The following is a 27968-nucleotide window of genomic DNA, read 5'->3' on the forward strand; positions in this document are numbered from 1 at the left end:
CATAAAATCTTCTCCTCTGTCTGTTCTAAACAGCCGGTGTCTGGTCGCTCTTTCCTGGGAAAAATCCTCTGCCGCACAGGAAGTGATGCGTTTTATGTTTCTGGTTTGGAATCAACAGAAGAAGAAGGAGAACTGGGTAGTTAGCATGAGCAGCGATAGCCGCCATGGCTGAACAGACAGAGAGAAGAGAAACTCAAACTTCAAGAGCAAACCCAAGGAAAAAGGAACCACAGTGCCACAGTCCCGCCCACACACTGTTTGATTGACAGGTGATCAGTTGGCACCAAAGATGGAGACTAAATCTTCTAAATTCTTTTAAAAGCAGACTAAAAACATATCTCTTTTCGCAAGCTTTTAGTTAGGTTTAAAGTGTGTGGTTAACGGGAAAACTTTTATTTTAGAATCAGTATTATTACTATTATTCCCTTTTTAATAATAATACCTTCTTATCTTATTCCTTTTTATTGTAATACCTTACATGTTTTTATCTTTTTTTATGTTTTTATTTATGTAATACCTTCTTATCTTATATGTTCCTATCTTATATGTTTTTGTCATGTATGATCTTTGCCTATTTTTTGCTTTTTATTTTGAAGCACGTCGTATGAAATGTGCTATATAAATAAATTTGACTTGACCAAATGAAAAAGGAGAATCTCATGAATTACCACTTTAATGAAGCTGTCGTAGCACATTTGATAACGCTGCCATGGTGTGGCGGAAGGGAAAATGTGACGCGTTTCCATGGCAAAGGCATCGTATTGATGAACATTTTATCTTTCAGTTGAAACGTCTTCTTCTATACTGAGGGGGATTACCATCATGCACCGGGGTCCAGTGTTTCAAAGATTTTCTGGTTGGATTTCAGGAATCAGAGTAGATTAAATCTGAAAATTGGTGTTTTTTTTAAACTGATATCTGAGATTCTGATCATTCAGATTGGGATTAGGTAATTCACTCTACCTTCAATCAAGCTTATATATTGTTTCTGTGTTTCTCAAAACCCAAAAGCAGAGATTAGGATTGTTTTACTGCCAGAAATCAGGATGATTTGATCCCAGTTTGCAGAGAAACGGGAGGTTTGGTTTTAAATTATTTTTGCCTCCAATGAGAATTTTGTCTATAAATTCATTGTATATTCATTGTCTTTTCCTCTTTTCCATCCTGTTCCCTCCTGTCTTTCTGGCCCAGCTAGCTGTTGTAACATTATTTGTCCAACAGGTGGTGAGACAGAGGTTTATTACAGACTGACGGTCTGGATTCTGTAATGTTGATCTTGTTTATCTGGATCAGAATGAAGCCGTCTGACATTTATTTAAAAAGTGACCAAATCAGCAAGATCAGTCTGATCCTGGATTACAAGATAGGGGATTAGAAATAACATCTGTATAATTCTGATTCACATTTAATGTGTTGACAATCTTAGCCAGGGGAGAGCCTGTCTATCCATTCTATTTCTATGTTTGGAGTTAACTAGAGCTTCTGAATTCTGGTATGTCCGGTTTATAGACATTGACAACAGTGTTTAATATGCAGTGAGGTGTTAATGTTGAATGGAAACGCACAAGATCAATCAAGTCCAGCATTCAAAAAACAAACAGTCTCAACGAGGCATAACACACCTGATAAGACTTAAAGAAAAACAACCGACTGAAGCATCTGTTCAAATAGATTCTGTTATTTATTTCTCGTCTTGGGCTACAGGAGGGATCAGAAGTTTGCTGACGAACATAAAGGACATGAAGGACTGGCTGGTGACAACATCCAGACCTCCAACTGTATGAAACCAAAACCAGGAAGACCAAATCTACTTCAGCTGAAATCTTTCTCAATACTTTTGTCGCCCGGATAAAACACATGCACCAGGTGTCAACTCTCTCCCGACATAGAATAACAAAAAAGGTAGCCAAGATATTACAAAAATATATTTACACTTTTGTTTAGCATTGTACAAATAATGCCACTCGCGGAACAGTGCGAAAAATACAGCCATCGATTTTTAGAAATTTCATTGACAAGGCTATTTACACTTTCCACCCAAACACCCCGGCTGTCCAGAGACAAACCCCGAGCGTTTCACTGCTGCTGTGGGAAGAAACACTAGAAATTAAAGTTTATGGATGAGTTTGTTTTTTTTTTTAACTTTTGGGCCCTTGAGAACTCTTAAAACCACAAATTATAGTTTTCAAACTCCATGGGCGTCGATGCAAAAACATTCAACGTTCATGAAAATTTTACTTTTTGCAGATATGAATTTCTCCGAGAACAGCAATCTGCCTTCAAGCTGTATTTAACCTTCATAAGAATTGCACAAGTGTACGGAATATTCGGATAACATCCCGTCTGTGAAATGGATTGACCAGGAGAAAGTTATTGATCTCACTCGTTACATACACTTCCAATCATGGAGGGAGATGTAGATGAAGAGTAGGAGACTTGTGTAAAATGGCGTGCAACTCAATATTTAGGTGGTGGTTCTAATATTCTGTAGACTCTGTATACTGAGCAGCTGCTTTACTCCAGAATATTACTTTCTATTCAGTCACATTTATATTTCGGCAAATTGATGAACGTCAGACAGTTCAGCATCCAACAGCAACAAAAACACAGAACTGCAACTGTGGCGTTTTTTCATTTTTCTTACTCAAATTGAACGTTTCCATGGTCACTTCTGTGTTGAGTGACTTTTCACAACACCATTGTATGACTACAAAAACCATTATGAGTGCCAAGTAGAATATAAGCATGTCCCCCCCCCCCCCATTCCTGGTAAACGTATTCTTCGCAGATATGTGATTTTGTTTTTACCCAGCAGCGATATCTTCCCACAGTCACATTTCTAAGCGCTTTTCATAGATCATATAAAACTTGTGCGTGAGAGAAGGGTAAACAGCTGTCGACCACCAAGGCACTACACCCATATCCTACACCCTCACATCATCCCAGCCATGCCCATCTACAGTTTACACCTATTTAACATCAGGGACATGAGGAAGCGATGAATTCTTCAATACTGAGATCTAGTGCAGCAGTTCTGGCAACTAGAGAACACCAACAACGTCAAAACGATGCTTTTTCTACGAATGATCATCTAAACTCTAATTTCTGAAGGATGAACATTATGCGTTAAAAGTAAAGTGATGATACTAAACCTTTTTTTTTTCCCTATGCAAAGAACTAGTGAAAGTAACAATAATAATTGTATTTGTGGTGAGTGGTGACCTGCACTTCAGTTTGGCAAATGACCGATGGAAGCTCTTGGTGGTTGGCTCAGGGGAGAAAGCACATGAGAAAGACAGAAGCACAGTCTGTCTGCATGGAGGCCGTTTCAAACAAACAGAAAACATTGGAGACATTAAAGTGTTTCTTCTACACATAAACACACGAAACAAGATGGCCGTCGCTACTGTTCTGCTTTTTCTTGTGCGGTTCCTGTCACCAGGAGCAGGTTGCAGGCCATGAACTGGACGTTCAGCACGTTGCTGGTGTTTCCAGTGTAAAGCCCCACGAGTTCGCCGGACGAGCCGTCCGCCGGCGTCCCGCCGTGGGAGTTACGGATGTCCCACACCCGGACCGAGTTGTCTATGGAGGACGACGCCACCAGGCTGCTGTCCGGGCTGAAGGACAGGCTGGTGACGCTGTCCGTGTGTCCCCGCAGGTCTTTGAACAGCGTCCCCGACGCCAAGTCCCACAGCTTCACCCTCTGGTCCTCGCCGGCGGACGCCAGGTACTTCCCGTTAGGCGAGAAGGCCAGCGACAGCACCGGGCCGCGGTGGCCCGTGAAGAGGCGCACGGACGCCCCCTGCTGGGTGCTCCACAGGCGGACAGTCTTGTCTGTGGAGCCGGTGGCCAGGTAGTTGGAGTTGGGGTGGAACTTGACGCAGTCGACGTCGGCCAGGTGTCCGGCGTACAGCCTCAGAGGGTAGGTCCGCGAGAACGTCCAGAGGCGGGCGGTGCGGTCGTGGGAGCCGCTGGCGAAGTAGAGGCTGCAGGGGCTGACGTCCACGTCCCACACCGGGTAGGCGTGGCCCTGGTAGAGCGCCGTGTTGGTGAAGCTGCCCAGGTCCCAGTACCGGATGGACGTGTCCTCGGAGCAGGACAGCAGGCCGGAGCTGTCCGTCAGGAAGGCGGTGCGAAACACCGGGCCGCTGTGGCCGCGCAGCGTCTTGATCTCACTGCCGGAGCCGTCCTCCTCGTCCACCTGAGGACAGACAACAGGGCAAGAAAAACTCATCTGTAAATGTTATCTTACATCACCTGTCCTTGTCTTACAGGACAGTTGGTAAACTATGTCAATTAATTTTTTAGCGTATTAAAACATGTTTGGTTTTGTCTGCTGTTTCAATCAATTATCCATAACATCACATAAACCATGTCAACCTGTGCTGTAAACTAGCTCTGATCTGAATCAACAACCAGACCACATTCAGTCACTCACTTCCTCCTCCAGCACGTCACACGCCAGGCGGATGTGCGACACGTCGGCCTGATGTGGTTTGGCCTTCAGCTTCCTGGCTCTGAGGCTCCACAGCTTCACGGTGGAGCTGTCGAACCCGGCGGCCAGCAGCCGGCTGTCGGCAGAAACCTCGGCGGCGTTCAGCAGCTGCTCCGTGTGGTGGAAGGCGTAGAAGCACACGGTGGTGAGCGACGGCGGGCCTTCGCGTACTTTCTTGATACAGTCCTGCAGAGCCTCCAGGGCCGCCTCGCTCTGCGGGATCCCCGCCGGCACCTCCACCCCCTCCCCTCCCTCCGCCCCGTCCACCCCGGCCCAGGAGGAGGTGGAGTTGGGGGCGGCGGTCGGTCCCCCGGCCGCCCCGTACAGCTGGTAGTCGGTGCGCCGGGAGGCGGTGACCTCCACCTGCACGTGGGTGCTGAGCGCCCGGCAGAGGGCGCCGTTGTCCTCGCTCTGCAGGAAGCGCAGCAGGTAGCTGTAGGCCGGCTCCGTCAGGTGGACCACGTACTTGTGCTCCAGGAAGGCGTTCAGCTTGGCGTTGGCCGTGACGTCCTGCGCCGTCAGAACGTGGCGGAGCTGCTCCACGGTGGCGCGCTGCTCGCCGTCCAGGAGGAAGCTGCTGTGGAAGCGGCTGTAGAAACCGTCCACCGCCCCCTTCAGGCCGCAGCGCACCATGTCCAGGTGGAGGTACACAAAGAGCGGGTACAGGATGCTACTCACCTCCTTCGCCCAGGGCACCTCCGTTTCTACAGGGGGGGAAATAAAAATAGATGTTGTTTTGTGATGAACAGCAACATCTATAACATCCAAGAAGGCCTAACATCTGCAGTTTGGTGAACACTTGTATCTAAAGCACCTGACAATGCCATCAGTGCAGACATTTTTAGGATGGGCGGCCCCAGTGACAAACTGTCAATCCTGCTAATGTTGGTGCCTTGCTCTACTCACTGAGCTACACAGAACCACACTCATCTGTGATATAATACACACATAATCTCTAGTTATGCAAGGAATGAAATAATGATGCAACAGGAATGTGGATGTAGTACCTGAGAGAAAGGTGCGCAGTCTGGAGTATTGAGTCTCATACTGCTGCGGGTCAGACTGGCAAGGTGCAGCAGAGACGATGTTGGCACAGCCCGACTCCGTCTGCACTGCTCAGAGAGACAGAAGAGACAGAAAGACAGAAGAGAGAGAAGAGAGAGAAGAGAGAGATGAGGTGTGTTAGTTGGTGAGAACATATATCATCCATAACTAATCCATCACCCCTCTCACACTGGACTAGTCAGTCTTGCACAGGAAAGCCGTTAGCGGAGGTGGTAAGTCCCTAAAATGGATGAGGGGGGAGAACAGTGATATGAATAATAAATAATAACAAATAAGCATCTTTGCTAACCAACCAAAGCTGGGTAACTGATGAGGTGCGGTTTTATATTTGATAAATAATATTATTCTATTCTTCTATACTTTGTTCTGCTACTGTACTGCACATTGCTGCTGTGACACCTGAATTTCTCCTGGGGGATCAATAAAGTGCATCTTATCTTATAGTCTACTGTCAATAATCTAGTTTTAAGATAAATTTTCACTAAATCTGAGTTTACACATGACTAAAGTTCCAATGTGAAACTTAAACCAAACCTCTACTAGGTGTAAAGTCTTCTGTAAAACTTCTGTTGACATGGAGCATCAATCTGATAGATGGGAAAACTCACTGGACCCAGAGGAACAAATACAGACTGCTTATGTCAGCAACATGAAATTAGATCACTGAATTGATCTGAAACTCAATTTTAGCTAGCTAACAATAAAATCATGTTTTCCCACTCTATTAGTGATAGGGAGAATTGCATTAGGCCTAACTGCATAACTTTTACCCCGCTGAAATTAACGGATAAACCACTTGATGTCACTATTGTTGTCTGTTTTAGTTACATCTAGTAATACACATAGATTTATGTCTGTGGTGGTAGTGATATGGGGGACAAACTACAAATGAATCCTCTGTACTATATACTACTTAGAATACTTTGTACTAGATACCATATCTATTTGTTAACATTTGATAATGTTAAATCAGCAAGATTTATCCTTATTTCTCGCTATCACGCAAGTTACCTAATGTTGATTTGGCAAACGTTAATTACGCCGTGAAAAAAAATTATAATTTGGCATGCACATTATTGGAAACAGAAGGTGAAAACAACAAACAATGTCTGCAACAATGTTCGGGTTAGTGGTAACTTCCCAGTCTGCTAGTTAAGCAGAGATGTACCATAAGTCTCCATGGTGCAACTGAACAAACGTAAAGCTTCAGTGTCTGTGTATTGGTGTTGACTTTACAGCCTAACTTACTGAACTCTCACCCAGCTGGTGTTCCTGCACCATGTCAGACTGCACTGTGTTACTCTGTAAGATGCTGATGTTTTCCTGCACCAGTGTCACCTAGGGCTGGACGATATGGTTGAAATCACTATCACGATAATCATAAGGATTTTTTTCAATATGATATATATGACATGATATGCGTACATGACGTAAGCGAAATCATGTTAAATAATCACATTAATGTTCATCATATTGAACCGAATGGTAATATTTGGTGTGATGTCGAACTAAACTGAAATTTTCACATAATATTCCTACCATACTTCATTTTGTCTGAGTTTCTAAATAAAATGTGCTTGTTCTCATCAGTTCAGACAGCAGAATTGTGTGTCTTGATATCCCAAAATCACCATATCATCACAATATAATCCCACTGAAAGACGATAAACAATAATATTGAATTATCGTCCAGCCCTAGTGTCACCAAGACAAATTCTGGTTCCTTTACTAAATGAAGGCAGCCCGGTTCCAACTCTCATATGAATGACTTTACCTAGACAGTGTTTAAGAACACAGTAGATTCTCTCTTGGCTCTCAGTGGGTTGCACATTGGATGCTTTTGCACTGTGTATTCTTTCACCATCTGACCAATTTAGAGCAACTACATCATCTTCACTTCCTCACCTGTGAGATTGGCAGCCATCTCCTCAGCTGACTGGAAGAGTTTGGCTCCTTTCAGGGAGCCTTCAGTGTCCACATACTGCCTCCGCTTCAGGTACTGAGTCACGGCATACTGGATCTGCTCAGTGCGAACCCGCTTCATGGCCTGAGGAACCAAAACACCAGAGTTAAACAGCTGAGGGGGGGAGGAGGTTTCAGACAGGGGAAGACACCTGAACACAACTGCTTTCTCATCTTGTCAATCACAGGATCAGTAGTTACAGCTTTCCACTGGCTTAATTCAGTGTAGATGTTACTCATGAATACGAATTATTACAAAACACAGGTCCATTACAGTTTAGTTCTCCAATTCTGATTCAGGATCTCCATGGCAAACTTAACCCTCACAGACCTTAACATAGCATCTCTCCATTAGCTATAGCTAACTAGCTAGCAAGCTACCTAGAATAATTTAGCAAGCTAATGCTGTCTCACTGAAGCAGAGACACGGGAAACGCCTTTGCTGACCTTCTGAGATATATACCAACTAATGCAACGGCGTAATCCACCGGGTACCATGACAAAATCCCACGTAGTGCTGTCAGGTTTCCTTCAGTGAGAAGGATGCTGCATTAAGCTAGCTAGCTAGCAGTGGAATGGGCCTGGCCAGTCCAAACTTTTAGCGGGATTAGCGCGAGAATCCGGTTCTGAACAAACACCCGTTGAGAATCGTTACTCACTGCATATCGTGCTGTTCTCCTCCGCGGTCAGTTACTGCATGCAAGACGATCAGGTTTTATGCAACTTGGTTTCCAGCTGAAACTACGCCGCTGCCTTTCGTCGCCACTCCATCGTGGTTTTCCACCCCATGGTCCACCTCCATCAGACGGCTAAGCTAGCTTGCCGCTTTCATCTTGGTGGGTAAATTTATCGATGATCTACTACATCCGCCTGGATCGTTTAACGAGTAAATCTATCGTTGATCTACTACCTCTGCCTGGATCGTTCTTGCACCTGGCTGGTCAACTATCCTCAATAAAAATCCAGTCAATTTACGTGGCCTTGCTTACCGGCAGAGAAACATACCTCATATAATATAACTTGACATCATTCATGACTCCTTAGTGGCTACTGGAACATTCGGCACACATGTAATACACCAAGCAGAATTTTATTTGAATAAAATCCGCCCCAATTGTGCATTTTAGTGTGAAAAGCACAGGTGAACCCATAATACAAGTTTATAATTACTTGGAAATTTCAAGTGCGGATTGTTGGCCTATCAGGTGTAAGCCGAAGTGATGAGTGTCTCCTAATGATTCTCTTAAATGGTCATCATGATTATGGTTATGACCAATTTAGACCAACTAAAAATAAATGTCTTTCACGTTTACTCGTCCTTCCATCAGAAGATTAATTTCCATATAATTAGCCTATACATTTATGCTTGTTAAACTGGTAAGCTACATAGAAAGTTTGCCTCAAGGCCGACACCTAGTGATATTAAGTCATGACAAGAGTATAGCTCTGGCAAGAAGACGTTATAACATGTATTCACTCAAAACTACATGGATTTTCACTGGTCAAAAACTATGATAGCAATTATGACTGGATACATGTAGGCCTAACATATCTACAAAACAATGTCAAACCGTTTGCCATGTCAAGATATGATATTATGGTTCACTATATTATATTATTATGTTATTATATTATTATATTATTATATTATGGTCTACTCCAAGGAGGTTCTACTCATTTTGGTTGCAGTGTGCAGCTAGGAACCACCTCAACTCTTTGTCGGCAGTGGGTTATTTTAAATAACTAGGAAATTATGACTAAAAAGGACAAAAAATACCACAGGCTGCCTTGCTTTTTTTTTATTTTATTTTTTTTAAACTTTTTTTATTTTACATATAGTGGCATTTTCTTGTACATGCCATGTTTTAATTAGATTATCGTGAATGTAAAATTTCCTTGTGTTTAATAATCATTAAAAAAAAGAAAAGAAAGAAAATAAATGTGTGACTCAACGTGATTCGTAGCCAATGGGCGGGACTTTCCGTTGACTCAGCGATGACGTATATTTCAGGCGACTGCACCGCGCGCTGTTTGGAGGTTTCACGGTTAGGAGGGAAACGGGTGCATTTTTTTTACGGTGAATTGTGGATATTTCCCGTGTGGTTGAACAGCACGGGGCACCGCAGGCATGTTTACCCCCCGCAGCACGCCCAGCTCCGGCCGCAGGCAGCAGTCCAGGGTGGCCGCCGGGAGGAAGAGCGTCACCGGGACGCCGACCGGTCTGCTCTTCTCCCCGCGCAGGACGTCTCTGGCCGCGAGGTGAGCCGTCAACACTCCCCCCTTCTCCCTCCCTTCTCCCCACCGGTACCGGTACCGTTAGGTGGCTGTTTGTTTTTAACGAGCGGGCACGTTGTCTGTTTATCCTCCAGAGTGAGATAGACGTCAAGTGTCGTGAATATTAGGATTCCTGCTGCTGTGTTTAGGAAACACACTGACAGGCCAGTCCAGGTGTGACTGAGTTCACTTTTCTATTAATTCCACTTCAAACCAGGTTCTGACGGGCCTTGGAAATCATTGAAAGTGTGTGGATTTGACAAAAATAAGGTATTGGGAACTTTTGAAAATGATGGATAGTCTTGAAAGTACTGGACACCTCACATCCTGAGGAAAATCCTGTCATGGACATTTATGTCGATTTTATATTTATGTCATAGAAGCAGGTTTAAAATGAATGATTTCACCAGTTCATGAGTGAAAAAAACGAGGCCCCCAAGGTGTCTAGTTTTCACCAATGTCACATCTTACCCCAAAACATACAACATTTGAGTACTTGAATTTCACCAAAAAAAGACCTTGAAAATCATTGAAAAGTTCTTGAATTTGATTTGTCCCTGTCAAACGTGAAGCAGGGATTGCACAGTAGATCAGTGGTCCCCAATGGACTTGGGCTGATATGGATTTTTGAAGGCCAATATTGATATTTTCAGACTGAAGTCACCAATAGCTGATATTTGGACCAATATCCAGTAGCCCTTCTTTAAATTTGACAATTTTCATGCCCAAAAATGACCAAGTATGCGGTATTTCCCGAAAAATGTACTCTCACCAGGGTGGAAAAGCCTCTGAGGCAGCGTTTAGACCATCATGTGATACTAAAACTCTCCACCACACTTATTCATTAGGAGGGGAAAGTTGGGAATACATCGGGTCTTTCAATAAACATTTAACTTGCGTACAATATAAACTGAACAATTAAACAAATAAATAAAATATCCCATGCCTCCATCATATCAGAGGTGGACAAAATGACTAGAGATGATGAGATGAGATGAAGGAGAGGAGACCGGTCCAAAAGAGTTTCAAGACCTGTGACAGCTGAGAAATTAATTTTCTAGAGGGAAGAGCAGCTCAGTGTTTTGGATATCCTGATGATCCTCCTCTCTCCTCCAGGTCGACGCCCACCCGGGTGCAGAGCCACACCACCGCAGAGTCGGTGAACTTCGACGTTCAAACCTTCGGCTCCTCGCTTCCCGTCAAAGTCATGGAGGCGCTGACGATGGCTGATGGTAAAGAAACCCTGTCCATGTCGGGGGTTTGTTTGATTATTCCAGGTTTTTGTGGGATTTCACGCCATATTTTTCCCTGCTTTTTCTAGTCCTGTTCACATCCCTGCTTCTTTTGGCAACATGAACAATGTTGTTGGGTGTTGTGAGGGTTTGTCAAAAGCATGCTGTTCCAATATTGCCATTGAACGATCGTGTGTGTGTGTGTGTGTGTGTGTGTGTGTGTGTGTGTGTGTGTGTGTGTGTGTGTTGGTCCTTCCAGCCGACGACCAGATCTCAGTCAAGGTGGATGAGAGCGGCTGGGCCTGGATGGTTTGTGGAGAGAGACTGATCATCTGGAAGATCTGCCAGACTGCTGTGGCCAAGGTACAGACAGCTAGTCAGTCAGTCATTCATTCATTCATTCATTCAGTCAGTCAGTCAGTTTACACCTCTACAGTTCACACATCTAAATGTGTCTGTGCATGACGCCACATGGGATATGGAGTATCTGTTACAAGCAGTGACTCTCAATTCATTGACAAAGGTTTGAAACCGGATTTCTATCTAAAATATCTAAACTAAGCAAAGCGGTTATACTTTCATTCTTCATAATCGCACACATAACATGACATTTCTCTCTGCAAGTCTCAGTTAGTTGTTATCTGAAACCTCCATCCAGATAAAGATGAGATCTGATGTATAAGCAGAACAGCCGCTCAGTTGAAATCAGATCAGAAAATCTATTGAACAGTTCAACCAATGTTCTGATATTGTAAGACACAGACATATTGAAGAGTATTTATTAGCCTTTTGCTTTTTAGTTCTTTAGTTTTAGCTCCATATCCGTTTTGTTTCCGTTTATGGTTCTAGTTCAGGTCACAGTGCTGAAAACTTTTTTAAGCTACTTTACCCCGATAAAAACATGAATTCTAACCATCAAGACTTATTTGTGTTTCAGAAGGAAGTTTAGCTCATTTATGCTTTTATTTTAATCCTACATTCTCTCTAGCTGTATTGAACATGTTCTTGCTGTGTTGGAGCACCACTGCTGAAAGAATACAGAGGAAACACCATCACAGATACAAAATTCAAGTCTTTAAATGCAACAACTGGAGCTCTCTCTCTGTGTTGTTCTGCAGCTGTCAGTCTGTAAGGAGCTGCAGCTGCCCAGCAGTGAGTTTGCCTATGCAGCTGACCTGGTGGCGGTCTCCTCCCCCGCTCCTCTGGAGACGGCCGCCGTTCAGTCCATCTCTGTGCTGGCCGTGTCTTCGGAGGGAACGGCCCGCTTCTGGCCCAGCCTGACCCAGGAGGGCAACTACACCGAGACCGACCTGGACATGGAGGAACTCTGCAACTTTGTTGTTGCTGTCAGAGTAAGTGGAGTCACCTTTTAATTTCCTACATAAACATTCAGATTCAGATTCAGCCTCTGTAATTCAGTAATTCAGACTCTGGTGGCACCGAGACGCCTGAAAATGTCTTGGTCCTCTCACAATAGAACTGCAGTGTGGTTTGTTGGGAGTGAGAACACTCTGAAACACAAGGGATTATGGGTAGAAGGAGACGGATGTTGTCATCTGATAGTCAGCAGTTCCTCATGCTTGGAAAGCCTAGAAGAACAAAATGAAGTCTGGACTGATGCTCATATTCAGATATTTCATCATGTGCTCTTGAACACCACAGAAGAAGAGACAGACAAGTTACAGGAACTGGAATCAGATTTGTTTTGACTCCCCGGCTGCTAAAATGTCTCACCTGGCAGGATGACAGGTCACCAAAACTCTGTCCAATTAAACGAGCTCCTTGTGAGTCCATGTGACTTTTGTTTACAAGTCCTGGGTCTCTTGTAATTGGACAGTGTCAACCTGAACAAACCAAATACAAAGATGCAACAAAGTCAACTCTTCTAATCAGACGAAACGCCCCTCTTCAACTTCAACTTCAACTTTATTATTATCCCGAAGGAAATTTGCTAAGCAGCGGGCATCGAAACACATCAGGTTACATAAAGACATAAAAACATCGACAGCAACAAGCATCAGAAATATAGAACACAGAAATTCAAGTAAAAACGAAGACACTCCTACTAGGGCTGGGCGATATGGACCAAAAATCATATCTCGGTATTTTTAGGCTGAATGGCGATACACGATATATATCTCGGTATTTTCTACGAGTGGGTAAAGGCAAATAACAGAACAGCTAGAACAGTCTGGTAAATTCAGAAAATGACATCACTTTACTGTAATGCAGCCTTTAAAACCAGGAAAAGACACTTATGCCATATTACGATATCCAAAATCTAAGACGATATCTAGTCTCATATCACGATAACGATATAATATCGATATATTGCCCAGCCCTAACTCCTACCACACTGAACCAGAAACTGAAAAAACAAAAATGGGAAACAATACCAGATCCAATATTATGCACTGCAAGTGAAGTGCAAAATAATGTACAAAATCAAATCGAGTAAAGTGCTGTGCAGTGGCAATAAGTAAAAGATTATAAATAATAAAAAAAAATGGTAAAAGATAATAAATAATATAAGGGTGTGCAAGTCTCTCTCTCCTCACCTCCGCTCTCTCTCTCCTCACCTCCGCTCTCTCTCTCTCCTCACCTCCGCTCTCTCTCTCCTCACCTCCGCTCTCTCTCTCCTCACCTCCGCTCTCTCTCTCCTCACCTCCGCTCTCTCTCTCTCTCTCTCTCTCCTCAGGGCGGCAGCTTCGTGGTGTCGTCGTTCAAGAGCCACCTCCTCAGAGTGAGCCTGGATTCTTCCAGAAAGCTGCAGAGCCGGGCGCTGCAGCAGGGCCAGGGCGTGCTGTCCGGCATCGGGCGCCGCGTCTCCAGCCTCTTCGGCATCCTCGCCCCGCCGCCCAACGACACCGTGAGTGAGGCTCATGTGATTTGACTGTGAAGAAGGAAACGTGTATAGTTCAGTAGGTAGAGTAAGGCTCTAACACAGCCAGGGTTAGAGGCCCAATTCCTTGTAGGGCTGCAACTAACGATTATTTTCATTGTTGATTAATCGATTAGTTGTTTGGTCTATAAAATGTCAGAAAATGGTGAAAAATGTGGATCAGTGTTTCCCAAAGCCCAAGATGACGTCCTCAAATGTCTTGTTTTGTCCACAACCCAAAGATATTCAGTTTACTGTCATAGAGGAGGAAAGAAACCAGAAAATATTCACATTTAAGAAGCTGGAATCAGAGAATTTTGACTTATTTTTCTTAAAAAATTACTCAAACCGATTAATCGATTATCAAAATAGTTGGCAATTAATTTAATAGTTGACAACTAATTGATTAATCGATTAATCGTTGCAGCTCTATTCATAACATATAGCACATACAGGTAGTTTCAGAGGTGTGGTGTATTTTGAGATAATGTTTAATTGTAGAAATTTTTCTTTTTTTGTTGGGAAAAAAAACAGCAGCCTGTTTCTCCACATAAACCTCAGTTTTTGTAAACTCTCCAAGTTTATACATCACTAAAATTTTACAGTTACACCTTAAAACGTAGACTGACCCCATACTAGCTGTGAATAGCAGCTAGTATGAGTTGATTTAAATTTGTATTTATTTAATTTTATACTTTCACATACAGGAGCAGGGCAGGAGAGACTGATTATTGTTCACATATTATTGGCTACAAACAGTGAAAACATCACTATGTGACAATGTTTTGGTTAGTACTCCCTTTAGTTCTCTGCTAGTTGAGATTTACCTTATCCTCCTAAACAAAGGTGCAGCTCTGGTGCAGCCAAGCAGAGTCACAGCTTTACTGTCAAACTAACTTAAATTTAACACTTTAATCGTAATGTTTCCTGTCCACTTCACTCCCGAACTCACAATCGATCAAACGTCCATCTGGTGCCGCTTGCTCGCCTGAGCTGAGCAGGACTCCGATGGAGAAGTCTCACCCAGACTCTTCCTCTCTTCCTTCCAGCTCCACAGTGTGCTGTGGGTGGGGGGGGCGAGCAGCCTGTACACCCTGACCAGCTCCAGCCTGAGTAAATGGGAGGTGGACGAGGCCTCGGAGCACCAGGTCCTCAGCTGGGACGCCAGGCGGGCGCTGACCGAGAGCATCGCCGACGCCATCTGGGTGCGTGGGGCGGGGATGGGACCTGTCTCTTTCAGGCTTCCTCATGTTTTATAGTTGGTTTAAACATATACTGTGTAGGATTTCCTGTAAGGGTTATAACTGTGTAAAGAATTACATCGCTTTTACCTCCTTACCTTCCTATGCAGTTTAGGAAGCATACAGAGATTTTTTTAGCTTCACGACTTGCTGCTCCACCGCCATATTGATGGAGCCTGAATGTTTATAATGGCGGGATAGGCTCAAGCTATAGGGGAAGGGCTATTTGCTGTCTAGAAAAAATTAGTTAAATACATGGGGCAACAACAAACTAATCTGAGAATGAGGTGATTAGAAGTTCAGTGAAAATCTTACATAGGTTACCTTTGATCCCTGGCACTGACAGTGTTGCAGTATTTAAATACTTAATGATTTAATATTCTTTGTAGAGAAAAAAGTTTTATGGAAACTAAAAAGTTCAAACTGTATCTACTGAACTCTGACCAACTAATTACCAACTAATAACTGAAGTCCTGAATAAAAATTCTTACATGAGAATCGTTTATACCTAAGATAGCAGCAAATTGGCAGTCATATGGGTGAAATGTCCCTTTTAAAACTCATCATTTAGTAATACTGAGCATGCCATGCAAATCATACATGGTCCAAATAAAAAGACCTTTTTTGATCTTTTCACTCCATCCAGGGGTCCGAGAGCAACTATGAGGAGATGAAGGAAGGAGCGAACGTCATATACCTGGACATGCAGCTCAGCCAGTGAGTGTGTTCGTGTGTGTGTGTGTGTGTGTGTGTGTGTGTGTGTGTGTGTCTGTATTTGTACGTGAGTAATTACTTCCTCATTTTATGTGGCAAAAATAACTTGAATGATTTTAGGTGTCTTTTAAGCTGCACTAGGCAAGATTTATATGTAAAAATCCCCCTGTCCTGTGAGAGGAGCGTCCCATCACCACTAACTGACACCCTGCAGGTCCTTTCCTTTCCTTTGGTGTAAAGCATCACAGACCGGCCGGCTGATAAACATGATGAGCATGCCGTGTGACCTCACCTTACAGGACTTCTGGGTGTTGAAGTTCAAACCGTTTTTCAGACAGTTACCTGTTGTTGCCATTTGGAGCCGCCAAAGTGTAAAGTTGCCTGGTGCAGCTTTAAAGGCTCATGGTGCCTTCAGTTTGAGCCTTTCTCCACCTACTGTGTGATTTTGAAAAATGAGGAGCAGTGGGGAAAGTAGAGTGGAGGGCGAGAGGGAAAGACTGTAGCATGTGTGATGACATGCAAAATTCTGCAAAACAACACTATTCAATCAAAAGCTTTTCCAGCCGCTATTCTAGGGCTGAACAATTAATCAAAATTTTATCGAAATCGCAATATGGCCTACTGCAATTTCAAATCGCAGGAGGCGCAATATTTGTTAAAGGTGAAATGTGTCAAAATACCATTTTAAATTAAATATTGTGGTGCTGCAGAGATGTCCTGGCCTACACATCATATTCTACAGACTTAAGAAAACATCTTTGTTTGGTACAGATCCCCGCAAAAATCACACCATAATCATTTTAATATGTTTTTCAATGAAAATGAGAATAATGATGTAAAAATTATCATTCCCTCTGATATCGCAAATCATATCGCAATTGCAATATCAGTCAAAATAATCGCAATTAGCATTATGTGACGTATTGTCAAGACTATGAACAGGGTGGCTCTATGGCTAAAATTGCCATAAACATTGATTAACAGCTAGAAAAAGGGGAGTTTAAGGTTTCATACATTTGTAGTGGTCATGGCAATAGAAAAAACAAAACAAACACTGATTGCAGTCGTGCAGAGCTGACCCAGACCCTGTGTCGTGCTGTTTCAGAGCGGGCCTGGTGGTTCTGGCGGCGGCCTGGCACCCCTCGGACACGCCCTGCCTGGCCTACTTCTGCCTGGTCACCCTGCAGGACGGCGGAGCCAGCATCTCCGACCAGTTCACCGTGGAGGTCACCAAGTACAATCCTCCGTTCCAGGTCCGTCTTCACATTCTGTTGAATTGTTCATGCAGTTCAAACTGATTTATTTGCTCGTCAAATGGTTCAAAGTTCTTCTTTGTGTACGATAAATGGTTTGTCCTTAGTGTTTTATGAGTCAAGTCAGGTTTATTTATAAAGCCCTTCGTCACAAAGGCATGTCTCAAAGGACTACAAAGAACAAACCTACCTAAATCTAACTTAGACAATCACAAAACAAAATGATTGAATACAGTGTACAAACAAAATGAAATGCTAGGAAACAAAACAAAGCACAAGACACAAAATGGAGTGAGTGCCTTCATATATCAGGGATGCAAACTAGTCACCTTTTTGATCCCAAAACAGGGCACTCAAGTGAATGAATGAGTGGTTTTTTGTCTGCCCTGGTATCTGTCACCTTTTTCAGTCTCCATGAGTTTGCATCCCTGATATATAATGAAAGAAGAACTGTTTTTCTTACACAGCCTTCACAAACAGAGGTTGTGCAACTCCCATTCACTTCTAATGGGACATTATTGTTAAGATAGAGGAGTATGTAAATCTTCAAATGAAGTGAAAACATAACCATAACCCTAACCAAAATTGGAGTTTCAAGGTTTTCACACGACAACAGTAAAATGTTAGGAGTGTCTCAAAAGTCAACAACATAACATTTTTTACCCTGAAGGAAAACTAGTGAGCGACGGGCCTCCAGCTGTGGAAAAAAACGACTCTGTCATCTCAATTCTCTAGTTTTTCCGGTTTCTTTTAAATCTTTTTTTTTTTTTTTTTTGTATTCTGACTGTTGTTCTTTTCATAGGATCCATAATGATGTGTTTCAGCTTGATTTTTGGCTCCTATGAAAAGAAAAACGGTCAGAATAGAAAAAAAAAGAAGTAAGAGAAACCAGCAGAATGAAGACTTGAGATGACAGAGTCTTTTCTTCAGTTGCAGTGCCTCCCGTCAGTTTTCCCTGAGGATAATAGTTTTAGACTGACTGGTTTGTGGCAGATCGCCCAGTCAAAGTTGGAAGAAGGTTTTTTATCCCCTGTGGGTGGCTGATGTGTTTTCCTCAGAGCGAAGAGGTCCTGCAGAACACGCGGCTGGTGCTGCCTCGCTCCCCCGGCTCAGCCGCCTTCCTCTACAACGAGGATCTGGTGTTCGCCTGTTCCACCGGCACCGGCAGGGGGGCGGGGCTGCCCGAGGAGAAGATCGCATTCAACTCCCCCGGTGAGACTCTCTAACAAACACAAGATCTTTGGCTTAGGCCTTGGTTCCAGAGTACGGGCATTTCAAAGAATCTGATTTAAAAATAATGCAGTTATATTGATGGCAGAGTGTAATTATAGCATAGATGGTGATAGAATTATATTAGAATAGATTCAACTTGAATGATATCTGTTGGGAAATTGGGGCGTTGCAGCAGAAGAAGAGAATAGGATGTGGATGAGAATAGAACGTAATTACAACAGTATAGGGCTGCAACTAACGATTATTTTCATTGTCGATTAATCTGTTGATTATTTTCTTGATCAATCGATTAGTTGTTTGGTCTATTAAATGTCAGAAAATGGTGAAAAATGTGGATCAGTGTTTCCCAAAGCCCAAGATGACGTCCTCAAATGTCTCGTTTTGTCCACAACCCAAAGATATTCAGTTTACTGTCATAGAGGAGTAAAGAAACCAGAAAATATTCATATTTAAGAAGCTGGAATCAGAGAATTTTGACTTATTTTTCTTAAAAAATTACTCAAACCGATTAATCGATTATCAAAATAGTTGGCGATTAATTTAATAGTTGACAACTAATCGATTAATCGTTGCAGCTCTACAACAGTAGGACATATTGAGAATAATACAACAAATAGATATAAATAAATAAGATCAAATTTGAGTGCATTTATTGTCAGAGATAAGTGTCTGTCACTAGCCATTCATGTCGTCAGGAAGGAAGAACATAATATGTGCAGAGACTGATTTTTATTTATTTATTTTTTATCACAGAAAATTAGAGAAACTTAATGTAACCCCCTTATTTTGCCACCAAGATCAAATCATCATATTTATTATTATTGTTTCTTTCTTTTTGGGTTTAGTTGTTGACTTAAACTTGGCAAAAATGTGGAACTAAGGACCTACGATGTGACGCTCTATAATATAACACACCAAGCCCTTTTCACATTCGGTGAACCAACAGTAAATGTCTGTGCGAGTCTCTCTCTTGACGTCTCTCTCTCTGTCTCCCAGGCGACGGGGTGCGTGGGGGGGGCTGCTGTGCCAACCTGCCGGTCTTCTTCTCTCAGAACAGCGGCCTGGTGGCGGTGGTGGGCAGGGAGAGCGCCTCCATCCTGCCGGAGACCATGGAGGACTCACTCTGCTCCTCGCTGGCCGCCGCTCCGGAGGTAAACCTCAGCCAGGAGCCTGCTGGTCACCTGACTGATCCACTGAACTGCATGTGAAAAGGGTTTGGGAAAAATGATTAAAACAAGGTCCCCATGGGTCCTTGAAATCCTTGAAAGTTTTTGAAAATAGACATAAATAGACATGGGTCATTGAAAGTGCTTGAATGTATATATTTGTGTTAGAGAAGGCAAGAGAGCACATAGTCTGCCATCACTGTAACACAGCACAGCTGAGAAGTGTTCACACATTCAAGCCTCTCTCTCTTTTTAATTGTTGTCTGTGAGCTTCTGTAAAAGCCTGCTAGTTCTCATTATAAAAATTCTCAGTGTTGTAACAGTAATTAACCTTGATCTGTGTCTCAAACTATGCCGTGTTGGGTCCTTGAATTTGAGGGAATTGGGCCTGGAAAAAGTCCTTGAAAAGTCCTTGAATTTGATGTTTAAGAAGGTGTGGGAACCCTGTTAAAAGAGCAATGAGTATGTTTTTTTTCCTGCCCCATAGCACAAAATAACCATAATATAGTGTATATGCAGGGGGTTGATAGCGCTGATCGGGTAACAATGACCCAACGATTACTTGACCACCTGCTGAGATTCCTGGCTTTCAAAACTCGCTTTCCAGCCCACAAACTCCCCCCCCCATTTGAATTCCAAGACACTCCCAACCGCCCATCCCACCCCACCCGGATTCATAATTTGTATTCTGTGTTTCAGGTTTCAGCCATGGAGACTCCAACCAGAGCAGAGCCTGTTGCTCAGGAGGACAAAACCAAACTCCTGAAGGCAGCCTTCCTGCAGTTCTGTCGGTACGTGGCTGAACGGCTCCCAGAGACCAGTAAAAAATATCTTGTATTGTCCAATAAGAAAATGGATGGAATTGGTGCTTGGTATCGGCCAATACTTAAAGTTGAGTAGTCTGAAGAATAGTGTGCAGAGGAACAGTGTTCCCAGGATGATGATAAAACATATTTGTGCTACTTGTGTGGAATCAGATCAGCATGTTGCATTAGAATAAATTCATTTTAAGGGCTTCCTAGTGTGATATATTGATCAATTATACAATAAATTTGTAATTAAACTGCATCATAGACATTGGATCAGAGGTGGACGACACTGAGCAGCTGATATCCGGTTTTTAACAAAAGGCCAACATTGGCAAACTGGTATATCGGTAAGATAAGAGATAAAATGACACTTCCCTGTAGGGAGATTGGCTAATTTCAGCAATAAAAGCAGTAGAAGTCAATACAGAGAAAGACAAGAAGAGTATAAGCGTATATTAAAAAAAACATGGCGAATAAGCTATAAAAAACAGTAAAAGAGTATAAAACAAAAAAGCAATAAATACAGAATGTAACAATGTGCAAATGTGCATTGAACCATTGAACTGTTATTTAACCCTATTATGAATTATAGTGGAGTTACCTTTCTCTTTGGCATTGTTTTTGGTCTTTCAGTGTTTAGATTCCTCTGCAGTAGGAAAATAATCAGTGTGTTCTGTGGCAGCTGAAAACTTTAAATTCCTCAAAGAGAATCCCAGAGGGAAAAAAAAAGTTCTTTCCTTTTGTCAGGAACGACCTGGTCGGAGCTCAGACCGTCACGGACGAGCTGTTCCCCGCCGAGGGGGAGGGGGAGGGGGAGGAGGGGGCCGAGCTGGACGGCATGGTGACCCGCATCAACCTGGACCTGGTGGACGACTACCCCGCCTCCGACCCCCGCTGGGCCGAGTCCGTGCCTGACGGTGAGGGAGGGAGGGGGGGGGAAGGGAGGGAAGGGAGGGAAGGGAGGGGGGGGTGGTGTCTGTGGGTCCTTAACAATAATAATAATATTAATAATACATTTTATTTGTATAGCACCTTTCAAAACATAATTACAAAGTGCTTCACAACAGCAAAAATTAAAACAGAATCCAACAAAATGACAATAAAATAAAAGCATTATAAAAAGAACATAAAAGTAAGAATAAACTAAAATAAAGTATACAATAAGATATTAAAATAATAAAACAATAGAATTGATTATTAGACATACACAGCAATTAAGTAAAAGCGCATCTAAAACAGTGCGTTTTTAAAAGAGACTTAAAAGAGGACAAAGATGTGGCTTGCCTGATCTCCTCCAGCAAAGGCCCGGTCGCCCCTGGTTTTCAATCTAGATCTTGGAATCTCTAAAAGGGACCCACCGGAGGATCTCAGGCTACACTTAGGCTTATATGGGATTAAACATTCATTGATATACTCAGGGGCCAGTCCCATCCGGGCCTTAAAATTGATAATTAAAATCTTAAAATTGATTCTGAAATGCATAAAAACATGAAAAAGTCTTGGAAGTTATCTGAATTTAAGGCCTTTAAAGGGGCTACGTGTAGCATTTTAACATCAGTAAATCATTCCCACATTCATTTTGAGACATTAGTGTATTTACTGTAAACAAACCAGACTGTCAGCCTCTATCAGCCTCTACTCTGCATCCTCCATTGTTTCTCCACCTGGTGGATCTGGAGGGAAATCTGCTGGATTGTTTGGCACAAAACAGGAAGAGACAAAATGCATAATATTGTGTTTTTCCATCAGATCTACTTTACTAAACACAATCGGACTTCATGTCCCTTAAACAAAATAATTTCCTGTTGTCCTTTTACTGATAATGTCCATTTATAGTTTCCTGTTTCCTAACTTTATTGGCCTGTCTGTCCAGAGAGCGCCGGCTTCCCCCTCACCTCCCTCATCATCCTCCACCAGCTGGAGGACAAGATGAAGGCCCACGGCTGCTTCATGGACTTCCTGCTCCAGGTACGTACACACACACACACACACACACACACACACACACACACACACACACACACACACACACACACACACACACACACACACATACACACACACACACACACACACACACACACACTTTCAGTTGTCAGGGTTCCTACGCAGGTCTGGAAAGTCTGGAAAAGTATTAAAAATTAATTTGATCATTTGCAGGTCTTGAATAGTTTGGGAATTTGAAAAAAATGTCTGGAAAAGTATGGAAAATGTTGCGGTTCAGGTCCGATACACACATAATTCTAGCTTTTATGTTGTTGTAGAGCCACTTTGAGTCCACAGTTTTTGTTGATGTGAAGAATAATGTTCAGATAGAGGGACGCTCTTATTACCCAGCCGCTGTCAGCATGCATTATATCAAATACCCACCAAAATCAAATCCGGTCAAGAACATAGGGTCTGGGAAAAATATGGAATTTTAAAATGGAAAGCGTGTAGGAACCCTGCCAATCATCTCACATATTCTGATATTTGTGGCTGTGAAGAACAATCTTCATCTATACAGTGATATGACCTAGTTAGCAGGGGCAAGATGTCTGTCTGCGTAAATCATATTGAACACCAGACAAAATCTTCAAAACAAATCAAGGTCTGGAAAAAGTATGGAATTTTTTAAATTGAAAATGTGTTGGCTCCCTGCATCATGCCCCCCCGCCCCCCCCTCCCCTCCAGGTGGGCCTGCTGGAGCGTCTGGGCCAGACGGGGGTGCGCTCCTCCCCCATGGCGACGCGCCTCCTGCTGTGCGAGCACGCCGAGAAGCTGCAGGCGGCCATGGTGCTGAAGAGCCACCACGCCAAGCACGGCGAGCTGGTGACCCGGGCCATCGCCGCCGCGCTGCAGAGGAACAACGCCGCCGTGCCGCCCAGCCTCACGCCCGCCGACGTCTTCTTCAGAGAGGTGAGGGGGGAGGGGGGGGGGCCGCCGCTCAGACGCTCACAAACTGATAACTGGACGAGTCAAATCACAATCTATAGATGGTGGAAAATTCCTTGCTGATTTTTTTTTTTGTTATTTAAATCACCTTTCTTCGGTCATGTGTAGGGCTGCAACTAACGATTATTTTCACTGTCGATTATTTTAGAGCTGTAACGATTAATCGATTAGTTGTCAACTATTAAATTAATCGCCAACTATTTTGATAATCGATTAATCGGTTTGAGTAATTTTTTAAGAAAAATAAGTCAAAATTCTCTGATTCCAGCTTCTTAAATGTGAATATTTTCTGGTTTCTTTCCTCCTCTATGACAGTAAACTGAATATCTTTGGGTTGTGGACAAAACAAGACATTTGAGGACGTCATCTTGGGCTTTGGGAAACACTGATCCACATTTTTCACCTTTTTCTGACATTTTATAGACCAAACAACTAATTGATTAATCGAGAAAATAATCAACAGATTAATCGATAATGAAAATAATCGTTAGTTGCAGCCCTAGATAATTTTCTCGATTAATTGAGTTGTTTGGTCTATAAAATGTCAGAAAAGTGTTTCCCAAAGCCCAAGATGACGTCCTCAAATGTCTTGTTTTGTCCACAACCCAAAGATATTCAGTTTACTGTCATAGAGGAGGAAAGAAACCAGAAAATATTCACATTTAAGAAGCTGGAATCAGAGAATGTTGACTTATTTTTCTTAAAAAAAATCAGAAGAAACACTTAGAATAATGGTAATAATAATATACAGTATTTACATAAAATAAAGAACAGATTAATGTAAGTATTAAGTATAGTGTATATATAGTAGAATGAAAATAGTAGAGAAAATGTAGTACAATATCAAATCTCTCTCTCTCCTTCATCCGTCCTTCTTCCCTCCCTCTTCATCTCTCCCTCCCGCCTTCCCAATTGCTCTCCTTCTCTCCCTCTTCACCTCTTCCTCCTTCCCTCCACCTTCATCCCTCCTTCTCTCCCTTCCTCTTCCTCCTCCTCTCTCCTTCCCTCACTCCTCATCTCTCTCCTTCCCTCCCCATCCTTCATCTCCTCTTTCTCACTCCATCCTCACTCCTTGTCTCTCCCTCTCTCCTCCTATTCCTCTGTTTTCTTCTACCTCTCTCTATATCCTCTTTTTTTTTACTCTATCGTTCCCTCTCCCTCTCTTCGTCTCTCCCGCTCTCTCCCTCCAGGTCTCCCAGATCTCCTCGGTGTTTGAGTGTCTGCTGGAGGAGGAGGAGCGGAGTCTGAAGGAGAGCCCGGGCGACTCGGTGCAGTGGGCCGAGGTCGTCCTCACCGTCAACACCATCATCAAGGTAAACACACCGGTCCTGTCTGTCTGTCTGTCTGTCTGTCTGTCTGCCTCGGCTCCATCCTACAGGAGAATACTGGTGTCAATTAAGCTGCTTTTCCACCGCATGGTACTGGCTCGACTCGCCACGACTCTACTCGATTCTACTCGCTTTTGGTAGTACCACTTGGTTTTCCACTGCAGATAGCAGATAGCCGAACTGGTCGTCATAGCGACTCCGCATGAAACTGCCATGACGTCAACTTCAACATGACACACACAGCAACAATGGAGGATATGGAAGAGATGGTGTTTCTTGATTCTCGGTGTGTGGCTGTTAGTCACAGCAAGGAGTCAGATTTTATTTCAGAAGAGGCTGAAGGCAGCGAGACAAAAGACTGCTGAAAAAAACAGGAGAGTTTGGGAAATCCTCCATCAAAGCTCAGACAACGAGATGACTCTGGTTGCTCAAAGGCGACGCGAGAGGGTAAAGCTAACCTGGCAGCTAACGTAACGCTAACGTAGTTAATTAAATTAACATTAAGTTAAAAAAATTGCGTCCGCTACAGTAGCTTGGCTATTTAAATATGGCGGGTTTGTGCAGGACGTCCCGTGTCACGCAATGATGACGATTCTCTCTGACCAATCAGCGGTCTGCAGTGTTTTCACGTCTCCTTTTGGTGTCGCCTCAGCTCGCTTGGAACCTCGACGGAGGTGCGACCAAAAAAAGTAGCAGGTACCAGGAGATATGGTGCCTGGTACCTGGTACTCGCCCAGTGGAAAACCAAAAAAGGTGAGTCGAGTCGAGTTGAGCCGGTACCATGCGGTGGAAAAGCGGCTTTAGAGTTATAGTCCATTTATCAGTGTCTAAGTCCATTTTGCAATACATGCCATATGTAATTAGACTTTAACATTTACTCACTTTTTTGTTGTTTTTGAAATGCAAACTTTACAATGTCAAACCTATCTTGAAATGACCTGCTGTCTCGGTTTAGATACTCTAAATAAAAAGACATGGATGTGACGGTAAAGTTTTAGAGGCGACATGTTTTCGAGGGATTTTCTTTTTTTTCTTTTTTTTTAACATGATGTGTGTGTGTGTGTGTGTGTGTGTGTGTGTGTGTGTAGGACATGCTTCAGGCTGCTGGTCAGTACAGAGAGACCAAGGCCTCCATGTACAGAGCTTCTGAAAACGCTGCTCCAGAGCCGGAGTACATCCCATGGACGGGTAACACACATTTATATTTCATTCACATTTTAGGCATTTAGCTGATTCTCTCCAGACTGACTTAAGCTTCAGTTCCTAGATCAGCAACATTACAAGCAACCAGTGGTAAGGAGGTCAGAGGTCAGAGGTCACAGCACCCTGACAATACTCTGGCAAAGTGAATGCAGAAGAAGGGAAACTATGCACAGATTGGCCAGAGGTGGCGCTCAAGCCACAGTCTGTAATGTGTTGGTGTCACATGCAGGATTTGCACATGCAGGATTTGCACAAAATCGGAATCATTCAAGTTATTTTGGGAGTGGGGTTATTTTATATAGTATCCTTGTAGATACATTTAAAATGTCATCATCATTTGGTCACGTCCATTTCAGTTTCATATACAAACAGACTAACTTCTCTACAGGTCCAGATTCACCAGACACTTTTAATATTTTATCAGAAAATTGAATTTTTAAAACAGAAACAGCGTTTTCCACAGGAAATGTGTTAGTCAAGGTGGTGGTGAGGTTTTTGGTTCAGTATGCGAGGGGAAATCATTCATGCAGTTTGTATTGTGTTTCACCAATTTCAATTTCAACCGATTTCTACATAGAAACCATTCCACAGATTCACTCCATGAGTTGAAATGCAGATACTTTTTTATCTTGGTATGATCGTAATGTGTTTTTAAAATGAAATTCACCTCTTAATTTATAAACCTTTTCCATATTTGAGATTTATTTTTTGTATTTTACCAGGAAATAAATTATTTCTTGCTTTGTACATTACTAAAGTACAGCATTAAATTAAATTCAGCCAGATCCATAAACTTCAAAGCACGAATCTTTAAGAACAATATGTTAGTGTGTTCACAAAATCCTACATTATTAATTATTCTAATGGTTCATAGACAACAGATCAAATTTACCATCTTGTCCCCCCTTCTCCTCCTCTCTCTTGTTCTCTCCTCCTCTCTCCTCCTACTCTCTCCTCCTCTCTCCTCCTCCTCTCTCCTCTCTCTTCTCTCCTCCTCTCTCCTCTTCTCTCCTCTCTCCTCTTCTCTCCCCTCCTCTCCACCTCTCTCCTCCTCTCTCTCTTCTCTCCTCTTCTCTCCTCTCTCTCCTCCTCTCTCCTCCTCTTCTCTCCTCCTCTCTCCTCTCTCTCCTCCTCTCTCCTCCTCTTCTCTCCTCCTCTCTCCTCCTCTCCTCCTCTCTCCACTTCCTCTCTTCTCTCTCCGCTCTCTCCTCCTCTCTCCTCTTCTCTCCTCCTCTCTCCACCTCTCTCCTCTTCCTCTCTTCTCTCCACCTCTCTCCTCTTCCTCTCTCCTCTCTTCTCTCCTCCTCCTCTCTCCTCTCTCCTCTCTCTCCTCCTCTCTCCTCCTCCTCTCTCCTCTCTCCTCTCTCCTCTCTCTCCTCCTCTCTACTCCTCCTCTCTCCTCTCTTCTCCTTCTCTCTCCTCCTCTTCTCTCCTCCTCTCTCCACCTCTCCTCTCCTCCTCTCTCCTCTCTCCTCCTCCTCCTCTCTCCTCCTCTTCTCTCCTCCTCTCTCCACCTCTCCTCTCCTCCTCTCTCTTCCTCTCTCTTCTCTCTACCTCTCTCCTCCTCTCTCTCCTCTCTCCTCCTCTCTCCTCAGCCTCTGGCGGTGTGGGTGGAGTTCGGTCCGTCCTCTCCCGGCAGCACGAGCTCCTCCTGCGCTCTGTGTACCCGCACGCCGACTCTGAGCTGCGCGGCGCCCTGTGTGAGCAGCTGGTGGCTCTGCTGGACATCTACCTGGGCGGATATGTGGCCCAGCTCACCTCGCTGCAGCAGAGGAGGCCCCCGGGGGCCCAGCAGGAGCGCTACAACAGCCTGGAGATGGAGTACAGCCAGCGGCGCTCCGAGCTGCTCGCCCCGCTGCGTGAGTCACATGACCGAGGGTCACATGACCTGATCCACAGGGACTCACTGTGCAGCAGCAGAACAGGCTTCAACTCATAGAACATGAACATCACAAGCGAACACTAAGGAAGTCAAGGGTCAGAGTAGGGCTGCAACTAACGATTTATTTTGTTATTGATTAATCTATTGATCTTTTTTTTTTTTTTATTAATTGTTTAATCCTTTAGTATCTATAAAATGTCAAAAATAATGACAAATACCCATCACAAGTTACCAGAGCCCAAAGTGATTCTTCAAATTGCTTATTTAGTCTGACCAGCAGCCAAAAAACCCAAAGT

At 43.4% G+C, this 27968-nt stretch overlaps 2 protein-coding genes across 2 annotated transcripts; one reads left to right on the forward strand and one right to left on the reverse strand.

Moving 5' to 3' along the window:
- Positions 1 to 1679: 1679 nt before the first annotated feature.
- Positions 1680 to 8341, reverse strand: taf5l (TAF5-like RNA polymerase II, p300/CBP-associated factor (PCAF)-associated factor). Its single transcript, XM_071531625.1, has 5 exons — positions 8182 to 8341; positions 7466 to 7607; positions 5503 to 5607; positions 4439 to 5199; positions 1680 to 4201 (listed from the first exon to the last, which is right to left on the reverse strand). Exons 2-5 carry the CDS (start codon positions 7602 to 7604, stop codon positions 3404 to 3406), a joined length of 1803 nt encoding a protein of 600 aa, XP_071387726.1. The 5' UTR covers positions 7605 to 7607; positions 8182 to 8341; the 3' UTR covers positions 1680 to 3403.
- A 1224-nt stretch (positions 8342 to 9565) lies between these two features.
- nup133 (nucleoporin 133) lies at positions 9566 to 27729 on the forward strand. The gene is made up of 17 exons (XM_071531629.1): positions 9566 to 9781; positions 10913 to 11028; positions 11288 to 11391; positions 12147 to 12380; positions 13727 to 13897; positions 14959 to 15114; positions 15797 to 15867; positions 16970 to 17117; positions 18176 to 18329; positions 19347 to 19501; positions 20216 to 20307; positions 21073 to 21242; positions 22199 to 22293; positions 22999 to 23223; positions 24450 to 24572; positions 25676 to 25775; positions 27386 to 27729. Exons 1-17 carry the CDS (start codon positions 9651 to 9653, stop codon positions 27727 to 27729), a joined length of 2589 nt encoding a protein of 862 aa, XP_071387730.1. The 5' UTR covers positions 9566 to 9650.
- The last annotated feature ends 239 nt before the right edge of the window (positions 27730 to 27968 follow it).

The sequence above is a fragment of the Centroberyx affinis genome, unplaced genomic scaffold (genome assembly GCF_046629955.1).
Source record: "Centroberyx affinis isolate AG114_WGS23_722 - 3 ecotype Tasmania unplaced genomic scaffold, CSIRO-AGI_Caff_v1 ptg002103l_1, whole genome shotgun sequence".
NCBI classification, from domain to species: domain Eukaryota; kingdom Metazoa; phylum Chordata; class Actinopteri; order Beryciformes; family Berycidae; genus Centroberyx; species Centroberyx affinis.